This window comes from Eurytemora carolleeae, unplaced genomic scaffold, assembly GCF_000591075.1.
Source record: "Eurytemora carolleeae unplaced genomic scaffold, Eaff_2.0 scaffold1233, whole genome shotgun sequence".
NCBI classification, from domain to species: domain Eukaryota; kingdom Metazoa; phylum Arthropoda; class Copepoda; order Calanoida; family Temoridae; genus Eurytemora; species Eurytemora carolleeae.
This window is the reverse complement of record NW_019397603.1, coordinates 41,582-56,429: the sequence shown is the minus strand read 5'-3', so window position 1 is coordinate 56,429 and position 14,848 is coordinate 41,582. Positions and strand designations below refer to the sequence as shown.

Below are 14,848 nucleotides of genomic sequence, written 5' to 3'. Positions count from 1 at the left end.
TTATCCATGCCAAGATGCATGATTCACAAAGATTCCCTTTAAACACCTACATCTGATCAATAATTTGGAAGAGATTGGCGTTTCTTTAAGGTTTATAAATGTTTATTTCTGATCAATCACAATTGAAAAAATCAGTTTTTTTAAATTCTAAACATTAATAACTATTTTATGTCCTTGATAAGACAAAGCGTTCAAGGTTACCGTTGTGGCATATCATCTTTGCATGGATGGTAATTTGAAATTACGCTTTTTCAGTTACAAGTGGAAAATAAATTTAAAAAATAAAATTTTTAGGAAAAAGGTTCGCTTGAAGCCCAGATATCAGAGATGAAAACAGCTGCTGAGAATTCTGGGAAGATTAGCCGTAAGTACCTATTTTACATTAAATCCAACATTTCTTTCTTTTTATGTTCTGCGTAAAATATAATTTTTTGGTTCTTTTTTATTCAATGGATTGTGAAAGTTTCACAATTATGAAGTTTCATTTCTGATTTACAGTTTGCTTTACACCTTTGTCTGAGTAACAGTGAGGAAGATATCGTTGTTTTTCTATCCAACATTGTTGAATCATATTTCTATTAATTTCTATTTGTCTCTGATGCATAAATGCACATGTCACTTCTATAGTTAAACCACAATTGAGAACTATCAATGTTTAGATAGAAAAGCCAGGAAATATTGAGCAAATTTTAAAGGGTACAGCTGGGAACTGGGCATGAAACTCTTCTAATGGAGGGTTATTATAAATTGCTTTTTTGGAACAGCTTATTAATATAAGAATTACTAACGCCTTGAAAGTTGTCTTTGATTTCTAATATTTAATGTATGTATAAGACGTATAAAAACGAGGCTGTATGTCTTTTCATGAAGTGTTCTGCACCTTTCTCGTGTCTCGCAAATTAACAAACATATTAGATATTAAGAAATTTTGGTAAAAGTAAACTTTTGGGTAATAAAGTATAAAAAAGGATTAAAAAACTTGCCTTCTGATGTCCCATTTTTCCTCGCCAGAAATTCGTAAAAATGAACTCCCCTGCATGGATACAAGGCACCTTGATGTATATATATTCAATATTCATGTTTATTTTCTGTCTGAAAACTTTGTTTTGTCGTCAACACAATTAGACTGCAGTAAATAAGGTTTAAAAGTTGTATGAAGACAAACATTAAACTTAAATAATAATAAAATATTTTACATTTCTTTAAAAACAAAGGTTAAAGGGACAATCGACAGTATTCTGCTTCTTAGCAAAATCATATCCTTAATTTTTTATCAGAAAATCGATAATTTCCCTTTGCATGGGTCCTTTGTAAAAGTTATTTTCTGATTTATGAGGATAAAATTAAAAAATGTTAGAATTTAACACTTTTCCAGATGACAGATTATGACGATATTTTTCCTAAGGATTCCTTAGTTATCGTACATCGGACATTTTAAATGCTGCGCCACTTGAAATAAAGTTGAAAGTCCTTTTAAGTCTTCTTCTTACAGTTGCTGTTATAAAAACAGTTTTCAATTTAAACCATCAGATTGCAAAAACTAAACTATAGAGGACGCGTGACCTCCAGGTGGCGTCCTCCGAATTTTGAACAAGTGTCAAATATTTCTGGATTAGTGTAGTATTAAAAACCTGTGAATATTGAATCCTTGCTCGGAAACTAAGTTTTCTCTATAAAATTCAGCCAACTTAACATTTCCATGGTTCCACCGTGCTCCCTCATTAACATTTGAGGGATTTATTAGTTATTATCAGACAACTAAACTAACAGATTACTACTAATTGTTATATATTAGGTTTATAATGTCAAGAATACGATATGTTCTTCTATCAGAAGCTATGCAAGTTCAACGTGGTATTCACTGTAAGATTAAGATTTAGACTAACATATCATATGTTGGGATTAAAAGCCAACCCCCCCCTCCCTCCTTTCCTTTTGGTTTTTTTCTTCTTTAAAACACAAGAGAGTCGTCCTCAACATTTATTTTGGTTTGGCAGAGTGCCATATCTGAGCAGTCTGCAATATTTACATATAAGGTACTGTCAGCATAGTTTCAGGTGATCCTCTGTTTAAAGAATACCATCTTCAAATTACGCTTGATGTACTTTTTGAAAATAGTTTCTTAGCTTTAATAGAAAAAAGTTTTAACTTTTTCTATCGAATTTATATTTCCATGAATCGTTAAGTTTGATAAAATATTTTTGGATCTTAGGGATTGATAAAAGAAGTGAGAATATTGTATAAGAAAATAGAATTGAATATTCATATTTCTATTATCTGGAGTCGATTCTGTCAAAATTCTTAATGGATTTATCACGTTGTGACACTCATAAAAAATGAGCTGAAACCATTAGGATAGTAGACCAGTTGCGTCATCGGAATTCATTTTACAAGATAAGATAAGATAAGATAAGATAAGATAAGATAAGATAAGATAAGATAAGATAAGATAAGATAAGATAAGATAAGATAAGATAAGATAAGATAAGATAAGATAAGATAAGATTAAAGACTATAAAGAGCTTACAGCCACTCTTTCCTTCTAGAACCCAGACCTTCCTGTCCAATTTACAACAATACCCTTTAGACCCTTGTCCGAAAAACATGATTATGATATCCTTGTCTTTCTAAAGGGTAATAATTTTCAATTTTGGTTTCTTAAAATTGTCTTGCGGATTTATGCAGCAGAAAAGAAAGGATTTTAACAGAATTTATCTTGTTTTAATATAGAACATGACAAGTATCACTGAATAAAGGTATACTAGGTACTGTTGTGGTTCATGCATGGAAATCATTGAATGTTGGATTACTTGAAATTTTGTCGACGGTCCCATCAGATCTATTATTTGTTTAGCTGGTGAGGTGGAGAGACTGGAGAATGAGAAGAAGCAGATCCATGCTGAATATGAGCAGGAGAGGATCGCTTACCAGAAGCTTCTCAAGGATTTTAATAGGATGGAGCTACAGTGTGAAAACCTTCAGGTGGGTAAAATGTTTTTCAATAAAAGGTCTGTACGATTTACGTTATAGAGTTCGTTATTTCATAGTGGTTGTTATGTCAAAGAGGTCGTTATGTCATAAAGGTCGTTATGTCATAAAGGTCGTTATGTCATAAAGGTCGTTATGTCATAGTGGTTGTTATGTCATGGAGGTATTTATGTCAAAGATGTCGTTATGTAATAAAGGTCGTTCTGTCATGAAGGTCGTTATGTAATAAAGGTCGTTATGTCATAAAGATCTTTATGTCTTAAAGGTCTTTATGTCATAAAGATCGTTATGTCATAAAGGTCGTTATGTCATAAAGGTCGTTATGTCATAAAGGTCGTTATGTCATAAAGGTCGTTATGTCGTAAAGTTCGTTTTTTCATAAAGGTCATTATGTCAAAAAGGTTGTTTTTTAAAAAAAGGTCTTTATATCATAGAGGTTGTTTTGTCATAGAGGTCATTTTGTCATATAGGTCATTATGTCATAGAGGTCGTTATGTCATAGAGGTCGTTATGTCATAGAGGTTGTGTCATAGAGCATTGTGATTTAAATGTTGCAAGCTTCAAGCAAAATTCTATAAGAATTTTTGAAATTACTTCTTAAAAATCAAAGTTAACAACAAGTGCTTTACAGTGCTACAATTTACGTGTAAAGGGCTACAGAAAAGTATAAGTGAGTTAGAGCGGTAAAATCAAAGCCCTAGGCGTTGCGACTCTTCAAAGTCAACCCTGTCTTAAAAACTGATTGAGACTTATTATAAGCAGGCTGAATATATGTGAGAGGTTGTGTCAAAGAGGTTGTTATGTCAGAGGTAGTTATGACAAAGATGTGGTTATGTCAAAGATGTCGTAATGTCAATGATTTCGTTATGCCAAAGATGTCGTTATGTCATAACGGTCTTTATGCCATTAAGGTCGTTATGCCACAAAGTTTGTTATGTCACTGAGGTCGTTATATCATAGAGGTCGTTATATCATAAAGGTAGTTTTTATATAGATGTCATGACAAAAAGGTCATTAATCGTTATGCCATGGAGTTTGTTATGATATATGTAGAGTTCGTCTTGTTAACTAGGTCCTTAATCGTTAATATTATTTTCATAACTTTCTGTCATAGAGCTTGTAATGATATAGAGGTCTATATGCCATATCATTATTCATTTTGTCGTAAAGAGTCAAAGAGTTCAATTTGTCATCAATGCTGTTTTGTCATAAAATTCCAATAAATATGCACCAGGAATAAGAAGTGTGTAGCTTTAGTATTTTCTAGAAAGTGCATTTCACTTTAAACGTGTATTTACGCAAAAAGTTTTATTTTATTTTACAGAATCATGGTCCAGTTGATTGCTTGTTTGGTTGTGTCTTTCTTTGTTCTTACTAATAATTGTAGCACACTGTACTCCTGTCAGTATTATTATTATTATTATTATTATCATTATTATTATTATTATTATTATTATCATTATTATTATCATTATTGTTGCTGTTGTTGTGGTTGTTGTTGTGGTTGTGGTTGTGGTTGTGGTTGTTGTTGTTACGGTTGTTGTTATTGTTATTGTTATTATTGTTGTTATTGTTATTGTTATTGATGTTGATATTGATATTGATATTGATATTGATATTGATATTGATATTGATATTGATATTGATATAGTTATTGTTATTGTTATTGTTATTGTTATTGTTATTGTTATTGTTATTGATATTGATATTGATATTGATATTGATATTGATATTGATATTGATATTGATATTGATATTGATATTGATATTGATATTGTTGTTATTGTTATTGTTATTGTTATTGTTATTGTTATTGTTATTGTTATTGTTATTGTTTTGTTATTGTTATTGTTATTGATATTGTTATTGATATTGATATTGATATTGATATTGATATTTTTATTGTTATTGTTATTATTATTGTTTTTGTTTTTGTTTTTGTTATCTCTTATCTGTTATCTGTTATCTGTTATCTGTTATCTGTTATCTGTTATCTGTTATCTGTTATCTGTTATCTGTTATCTGCTATCTGCTATCTGCTATCTGCTATCTGCTATCAGCTATCTGCTATCTGCTATCTGCTATCTGCTATCTGCTATCTGCTATCTGCTATCTGCTATCTGCTATCTGCTATCCTATCTGCTATCTGCTATCTGTTATCTGTTATCTGTTATCTGTTATCTGTCATTGTCATTGTCATTGTCATTGTCATTGTCATTGTCATTGTCATTGTCATTGTCATTGTCATTGTCATTGTCATTGTCATTGTCATTGTCATTGTCATTGTCATTGTCATTGTCATTGTCATTGTCATTGTCATTGTCATTGTCATTGTCATTGTCATTGTCATNTACTGTTACTGTTACTGTTACTGTTACTGTTACTGTTACTGTTACTGTTACTGTTACTGTTACTGTTACTGTTACTGTTACTGTTATTGTTATTGTTAGGACGAGGTTTCATCTCTACGAGGAAGAAATAAACATGAAAGAACCATCAATGATATCAGCTGTAGCAGTCTCATGGAGGTATTTTATTCACATTTCAATCCCATAACCTTAATTTAAAATATTTTTCTCAAACCCTTCTCAGATTAGATGTTCTATGAAATCTGTGTTTTTGAGATAAGAGCCTGATGTTTTCCTGCACTCGACCTTTTCTGGGATTTAATTTGTTTTCAAGATTAAAGAAGTTTCCGGTGTCATTTATCGACCCTCCCCCCCCCTCTCCCTAAAGTTTTTTTTAGTTCTCCACAATGTTAGACATTACAAAAGCAATGTTGAAACACTTGTCTATGTTAATGTTAGTTCGTTTTCTTCAATAAATCAATATTGGAAAAAAAGCTTTTATTTATATAAAAATTCATGATTTATTTCATGCAACGTGATATCATGATTTATTTCATGCAAAAAAATATTCATGGTTTATTTATTTTCAATGTTTTAACTATTTTTTCTTAAACTAAAGTTGCGAGGAAAAGGCTAAAATATATTGGTTCGGGAAAAATATTTAAGGGGATTGATGCAGATGGGGACCACTGTATTATGATTATTTAACAACATAGATCTAAAAGTTGTCATTTTATTCCCTATGATGATGAAGACCAATTTATCCTGATTATTAAACAACTTAGATATAAAGGTCGTCAACTTGTCACTGTATTCCCTATGATGATGAAGACCACTTTTTCCTGATAATTTAACAACTTAATTTTAAATTTTTCGTTGACAATCTATTATGATATCATGATGGGGACCACTTAAATCCTATAAAGGGTGAGGATGAATCAGCCTATGGAGGATCAGGGAGGAGCAGCATGGTCTCCACTTTAGAAAGGTACTTTTTAAAAAAAAATTTAATCAAAGCAAAGTTTTTAAAGACAATTTTGATCCTAGTTGTTAAACAAATTTTGATCAAAAGTTTTAAAAAAAAATTTAATCAAAGTTTTTAAAGAAAATTTTGATCAAAGATTTAAAGAAAATTTTGATAAAAGTTTTTAATAAACATTTTATCAAAGTTTTTAAAGAAAATTTTTATCATAGTTTTTATAGAAATTTTGGATAAAAGTTTTTAAATAACATTTTGATAAAGGTTTTAACAACGATTTCATCTCTTTTAAAACATTTTGAACAAGTTTTTAACGATCATCTATAACAAGTTTTATAGAACATTTTAATTGAGTTTTATGGAACATTTGAATAAGTTTTTTTTTAACATTTTGATGAAAGTTTTAAGAACAGTTTCATTAAGTTTTTAAAAGATTTGACTAAGTTTGTAAAGAATATTTTTATTAGATTTTTTAGAACATATCAATTAAGTTATATGGAACATTTTTATTAATTGTTGAACATTTTAATCAAGTTTTATGAAAGATTTTCATAAATAAAAAAATCATTTTGATAAAATGTTTAAGCAAAGTTTTATAAGTTTTTAGAAGATTTGATTAAGTTTTTAATACCGTTTTGATAAAGGTTTTAGGAAGAGTTTGCTTAAGTTTCAATAAATAAATAAATAAACGAAGATTTTTAAGAACATTTGAATGAAGTTTTTTTTTAATCCATTTGAATTAAGATTTTTACAAAACATTTGATAAAGTTTTAGGAACATTTTGATAAAGTTTTAATAACATTTTGATAATGTTTTGATTTCATTTGATAATGTTTTCATAACATTTTGATAAAGTTTTGATAACATTTGATAAAATTTTAATAATATTTTGATTAAGCTAAATAAGAACATAACAATATTAGGTTTTTAAAAGCATTTCAATGAAGTTAAATTAAAAACTATTTTTGTAAAGTTTATAAAAACATTTTAACTAAGTTATGAAAGAAAAACATTTTTGTAAAGTTTTTAAAACCCTTTTAACAAAGTTATGAAAAAAAACATTTTTTAAAAGTTTTCATGAATATTTTAATTCTCCTCCCTCATATAATGATTGAACTAAAATTGTCGTGGTGTTGAAATGCGACTTTTTGGAAACAGTGTCACTTTAAATTACACCAAAGCCTCGTTTAGTTTTTATTACGCACTGTTTTTGAACATCCTCTTTAAAATTAAAATAAACACTACATTTATTTAAAAATTATCTAATATTAATATAGGGATAATCTACTGGAGAGTATGACAGTTAATGATAACAATCAGGATATTGGACTTCTTATGAAACTACAGGTAGAAAACAATCGAAATTATATTTGAAAATGTCCCCTTCCCCCCCCCTCCACCTTACCTCGATCGCGTCGGTTTAAAATTTATGGCATATATATTATATTAACATATATTATATATTAACATATATATAGAGTAAAGTGCATTTCCTGAAAAATACATGATAATAAAACTAAGATTTACTTCATTCTATGACCTATACTCAGCTACAGCTCCAAATTGGAAAGCAGAAGAGTTGTTATGTATAGCGGCAATGTTGCGCAAAATGTATATATCTAAAGCTTTTATATAATAAGTTTCTTAATATTTTGTCTTTTTATGGCTGTTAAGTGCGATTAAAACAGATGTATGAATTCCTATTAAAATTTTCCAAGTTTTTAGCTTATAAGCTAAGATTTTGATTTCAGAAGCTAAGGTCTCATGGCTTATAAAACCTACAAAAAATCTTGATGTTTTCTGAAAATCAAAGTTCACATCTAGATAGTTCGGATTACCCCAGAAAAATTGTGAATAAAACATCTATTTGCTTCTAGATAGGCAAACAAAATGAAATATGAAAATCGATTTATGTGCGGATATTAAAATAATTATGTGCGCATATATAAAATTTGCGCATATATAATATTTGTGCATATATAATTTTTAAATAGGGTTTGTTTTTTTGCTTGAACTTTTGAAAGGTAAATATTAGGGTTCTCAAACTTAAGTTATTTTAGGTATAAAAAATCAAAAAAGCCCCGCCCCCTACCCTATAACTTACCCCGATCTGTTAAAAATTAATTTATCAATTAAAAGATTAACATACGCAATTTTATGATTTGATAAGTAACTTGTACCCATTTAGATCTTTGAAATTTGATAAGCATTTTGTGTAAAATACAAAAAAAACAGAAAGAAATTATGTATTTTTGTATTTGTTAGATTTTATTTGAATAATAATAATAATAATATTATCCATCATTGTTAAAATATTCAAAATAAACTATTCTTGGAAACTATTTGAGAATTAGATTTGTTTTTAAGAAAAAGCAAGCTTCTAATATATTTGAATTCGAATTATAAGTAAGAGAATGGAATAGAAGAAGAATAAATGAATAATAAATGAATATTAAGGGAGCCCTGAAAGAAGAACAAAGGATACGGGAGAGTATGGAAAGGGAGAAGGAAAGTCTGGAAAGAAGAATTGATGAACTGGAAGGAAGGAATGGAAACAACAACAACAATGCTGTTGGAACTGCTGCTGCTGTTGCACAAGACAAGATCAAGGTAAATTCTGATTCCTTTAACTTTCAAGTGACGTTCCATGGAACGAAAACATTTTTATGATCAATAATGTGAAAGATATTGTCTCTTGTCTAAGTTTAAATTTACGTTAATTTCTAAGAATTCTTATGTGTTTTCCTGCAGTAGAAATGCGCGTCTCCCTTTTGTAGAGAAATAATCCGTTTAAAGAATTATAAATATTAATATCTAATTCAAAGCTTTTAAGGGTAGCGCTGTGAATCGGGCATTGCCATCTTTCCATGAAGGGGTCACTTTAAATTACGCTCAAGGCCCCTGAAAATTAAAATAAATACTTCAAATCACTGAAATTTTCAGCTTTTGTTTTAAAGCCAATTTTGTCAACAACAATATTGGGACCTCTTTTACATTGTGGGATTAACCAGGTTAAATGGAGGTCAGTGACCTAAGATCCATTTTTTTCTTGAAATCACTAAACCTTCAAAAAATTATATTGCAATTCACTTACATAGAGAAAACGCAATTGAAACTGATTTTTTATCAGTTTGAAAAATAAGGCTTTTCCCACCAATTGTTCGTAGATTTAAGGTACTGTTTTGAATCAGACAGTTCACTCTTAATTGAGGATTTCTTGCAAACAGTCCCTTTAATGTTAAGGTTGAGGACCTTGAACTAGAGAATAGAAAGCTGAAGGAGAATATTGATGCTCTGAGAAGAAGTATCGCCCAGGGATATTGTGAAATATTCTTTCTAATGTTTTAATGTACTGATAGAAGAAACCTTAACATTTTCTTCGCAATATTGAACTTTTTTTTCGAACATCTTGTTCATAATTCATCATATACGATCACAATTTTGAACAACGTATTCAAAGTTTCGATATTTTTTCAATAGGTTAATATAAAAATTAAAACATTTTAATTTTCTAACATAATGCGATATTTCTGCATCAACATCAAGGAGCAAATTTTCCTTTCATCTCATGCTAAAACTTAAAAAATTAGAACTTTTTTACAGCACAGCTTCTTTTTATGATAAACTTAGTTATTCATATTTTGAAAAGTTAAAAACTTTTTCACCTGGAGGTTGGATTTTAATTGGTTCTTTATATATATAATTAAACAAGACATTCGTATATGTTTTCCCTATAGCCGGCCGAACAGTTGGACCTAATGGGCGGACACTCATGGGTAGCCTCGGGGTGACATAGGCTAAATAAAATTTAAAAGATTTTTCAAGATTTTTGGGGTCTGCAGCTTGTATTAAATAACGGCTAAAAAACCTTTATAGACAGTTTATTTTCTTAGAAACCTAAGCATACAATTTCATAATCGATTAATTCAAGATTTTAAAACAATAAAAGAAAATTTCCGCTATTCTTGGGGAGAGCTCTCGTTTTAAAAAGATTTAAATCCTAAATGCCAAGTCGGCATTCAGTGGTTTGGAAGGATTTAATAATATTTCTTTGGTTGACACAATTAAAGTGTGTTAACTGTTTTTTTTAATACAAAAAGTAACTTTTACGATGTTTTAGTTTCTTTTTTTTCTATTTTGCCACTTGGAGTAGGATCCGTAGATTTGCAGATTTTCCGCATCCAGGAAGCAAAAATCTAAAGGATCCTAAACTCTGTTTAAATTACAATTTTTTCACATTTTTGCCATCAGAGCGGAGAAGGAGAAGGAGAGGAAAATATCGCCCTCCGAGAAATCATGGGTAATATATCATCTTAAAAATTGTTTATATCAATTTAATATATGGCTAAATAAACAAAGCCCAGTGAGTGGATCCAATTGCTTCAACTCATAAATTGGCCAATTTCCATTGCGTTATTTTTACATTAGGTAAATTTGTATCGTGCCGTAATTACATCAGGTCAATTTGTATTGTGTCATTATTTCATTAGGTTACTTTAAATGTGCGTAAATTTTATATTTTGTTAATTCGCAATGCGTCAATATTACATAAGGTTACTTTAAATGTACGTAAATTTTATATTTTGTTGATTCGCAATGTGTCAAAATTACTTAAGTCAATTTGAACTGCGGATCAATGTATCTTTTTTTAAGCGTCATTAATAAATTTGCACTATTTGCATTGTTTAATAATAGATTTGGTGAAAATTGTTCTATTTGATACTGTTCAATGTTATATAATTTATAGGCTTTGTATCATATTTATATATATATATAATATATGTATGTATTCTTGAAACTTTAATATTAAATAAGATTTAAAATTTAAGAAAGAAATATTCTGAATTGATGTTGTCCTGGGTTAGATTTATCTTTGATATCTGGTTTTGTGTTTAGATCAGTACTCCAGCTTAGAGGAGGAGCTGGAGAGAAGAAGAGAAGAATGTTTACAATTGAAAACTGTTCTAGCTAATGTACAGGTAATTATAACCTAGACTCCAGTATTATTATAACTATAATTAGGATTAGGATTAGGATTAGGATTAGGATTAGGATTAGGATGAGGATTAGGATTAGGATTAGGATTAGGATTAGGATTAGGATTAGGATTAGGATTAGGATTATGTAGAAGGATGAACAGTTTAATCAATAAGTTTTTAGAAAGGGTCCAAGGTACTCTTTAGCATTGTTCCTTAGTTAATTCTTAAACCTTTGTTAAAGAATTTCCAGATAAACCATTAATTAGGGTTTATTTTACATTTTAATGAAATATTAGGAGATCTTAAAGAAAAGTTAAAGGTTGAGAAAACATTTTTGAATTACTAGCTGCTGCAGTTCATTTCTTTTTTTTTTTGAATTACTAGCTGCTGCAGTTCATTTCTTTTTCTTTTTTGAATTACTAGCTGCTGCAGTTCATTTCTTTTTCTTTTTTGAATTACTAGCTGCTGCAGTTCATTTCTTTTTCTTTTTTGAATTGTCATTCTTGGGTTTTAATGTATTCAGAATTTTTTGAAAACTAAGATTTTTTAATTTCTTAAAAAAAATTATGTTTTCTCAAAATGTGTAGTTTATGTTGCTGCAAGATGCTTAGTATAGTTTAAACTGTGTTTGCTCTGCAAATTAATAAAGTTGCAGTTTCTAAATGTTCATCGACGTTTTTGGTTAACATAATTTTCTTCAAAAAGTACATTATATTTTTTTGCGAAAGAGGATTAAAGATTTTATTTCGCCCTGGCCCCCCCCCTAGATCCCCACATCGTTTATTCTTGAAAACTACACTGTACAGTGTACAGTGTTCAATGTACAGTGTAGATTGTAAATACGTTTTCCAATGTTCAAGATATTTTTGATAAAAAGTGATGTTTATCTTCTAACCGTGGAATAGGAAAACAAGTTGACAACCAGATATGAACCATAAATGTATTTAATAACTTTCAAAATGATAAGAATGATAATAATTCTAAATTTGACAAAATTTAAATTTCCTTTTTATTTATACTTTTTCCCAAAACAGGCATATTCCGTCAAAATTAAATTCTATTACTAAAAAATGAAAATAAAGCTTTTTTTATGAATGCGTTTGAATGATGGAAGCAAGGATTTAATGCAAGGAAAGTTATTTCAGAAGTGTACACATTTTTTGTACTGCAGTGTACTGTCACTGGGCGGTAATGTAAACACAAGACGGATGTCTAAGCCTGACATGGGATCCATCTTTCACATAAATAATCAATGAAATATTCTGGTCATAGGAAACTATTATGTGAATTATCAAAATTATCAAAATTTAATGCTTTTAACCTCGATCGGATACTAAACGAACACTGAGGCATCTATTCTTGTTTACAAATTCCGCCCAGAGAGAACTGGTTTCAATATGTACGCAGAGTATACGCAACTGCAATTTACTTTCCTTGCATTACATTCTTGGATGGAAGTATATCAAATATCTTGTAATAAAGGTTGATCCGGCCTCATTTATGGGAGAGGGAGAACCGGACATTGAAGAACTATTAATTGCTTATGAGAGCCAGAAGAATGTTATTCAGCAACTACAGGTAAATACAGGTCAACTACAGGTCAGCACGGGTCAACTACAGGTCAACTACAGGTCAACTACAGGTCAACACGGGTCAACTGGAAAATGATTCTTCAGAGGCCGAATTTAAATAATTTGAGTCGCGACTTAAATTTGAGACGCGGCTCAAATATGGTTGGTTCCGCTTAAAATTGTATTCAATGTTTCAAGACAAAAGCCGGCGCTCAATTTAAACTGGTTTTTGGCGGGTTTGAGATGCGGCTCAAATTCGAACTCAGGATGATTTGGCATAAAAAGTTGATACTTAAACCAGCATTATTAGAAATTCTTTCGTTGTAGACGATTCGACCTGTCTTATCGAATATTTTTTAGCGTTAAAAGTAAAAATCAGTCATCTCAATTTTAAATTTACTTTTACTTTTCTGAAAAATAATTGGATGAATTTTAACCCAGTAAACCGTAAAACCGTAATTTAGCCATTTTACATTTTACAACTATTTTACAAGGAAATTTGCTTTGTCATTGTTGCCCAGGAAATAGGTCGAGGGAACCCGCGAGGTTTAGTAAATAATATTGATTTCCCGAAAAAGTAGTAGTACTCAATTTTCTCAATTTTATCGTTTGAGGAGAAAATGCGCAAATTTTTTTACAAAAACTTTGCTCATTACTTAATTGTCTTTAGGGACAGTTGAGTAATTCAACATCTCACTGTTGGGGAGAATCATGGGTCTGTAAAATTGGTAAAAAGGTGATAAAGCATACACTGATATCCCTGTCTTATCTAGACTACGCTAGCAGAGGAGAGAGATAAATCTAGAAGCACAGAATCCAATCTGAGAACGGAGTTGGAAAAAATGACGTTAGCTAACAGGTAATTAAATATTTTAGAGTAATTTCACAAAATAGATGATTGAGAGACAGATTTTAAAACGGTGTCTCATTTTTATGATACAAAAATGGAAATGACAACATATAACGTATTTTTGTTTGGATTGAATTAGGTGTAAATCCTCACTCCCTCTTTTTAATGCTCAAGTGTTATGAATATAAGTAAGAAAGTGCTTACAAAAGCGAATGACTTAAAAAATTATAAAATGAAAAACTAGTTCAGTTCCGAAAGAAGTCCTTGTCATGAAACCTTATCAAATTCGGTGAACATTAATTTGAGAAAGAATATTCTGAGAGTGTTCATGTATTTCACGGTCAATCTCAGAGGTGGAAAAACACCGACCGTATTTGATAATCCCTAGACTATAACATCATGTTAATTGATTCTAATGCATTTTACTAGGTCGCTTATTTTCACATATTTTCCAGCATTGCGGTTCCTTATTTATTTATTTTTTAAAGCTAATGGGATAAGATTGGCCTAACATGGGGGGGGGGGCACATTTCAATAATATTTTCTCCCAAAATGTACCAGAGTCGCGTGGAATCCTTTTAATTTTAGGAAAAATAAGACGATTCTCTTCAATGAGGGGGGGGGGGGTAGATCAGTAGATCTAATTAATTACTTCATTGTATACAGGGATGCCCAACAAGTTTTAACAACTAATCTGAAAAGAAATCCTGCCAACCAAACAGAAGCTATCATGCAGCATGAATTACAAAGATTAACAGGTAAAAAAGATTAAGGANCTGAGATGGAATTTAAAGAATTTGAGCCGCGGTTTAAATCCGCCAAAACCCGGTTTAAATTAAGCGCCAGCTTAAATCTTGAAACATTTGATACAATTTTAAGTGGAACCAACCATATTTAAACCGCGGCTTAAATTTAAACCGCCGCTCAAATTCTTTAAATTCGGCCACTGAGCTAATTGCAAACTACTCATCTTAGTCCAGTGATGAGTACACTGATCTAAGTACATTGACTTAAGCACTCTATATGATCTAATCACAATGATCAAAGTCGAGATATCTAAGTACAAAAAATATACTGTTTATGTTCTTATATTCATGATTCCTGCCACTTTAAACTTTTTTCTCTCTTATCTA

General features: G+C 30.1%; 1 protein-coding gene across 1 annotated transcript in view; it reads left to right on the top strand.

Moving 5' to 3' along the window:
- The window catches only part of LOC111715138 (unconventional myosin-Va), a gene marked incomplete at its 5' end in the record, with an annotated part of 75,301 nt that overhangs the window by 40,462 nt on the left and 19,991 nt on the right, over positions 1-14,848 (top strand). The window contains 12 exon segments of the mRNA XM_023490405.1: positions 295-364; positions 2,855-2,982; positions 5,439-5,516; positions 6,263-6,324; positions 7,593-7,662; positions 8,773-8,925; positions 9,559-9,630; positions 10,567-10,615; positions 11,212-11,294; positions 12,777-12,872; positions 13,639-13,724; positions 14,382-14,473. Coding sequence (XP_023346173.1) covers positions 295-364; positions 2,855-2,982; positions 5,439-5,516; positions 6,263-6,324; positions 7,593-7,662; positions 8,773-8,925; positions 9,559-9,630; positions 10,567-10,615; positions 11,212-11,294; positions 12,777-12,872; positions 13,639-13,724; positions 14,382-14,473 — 1,039 coding nt within the window.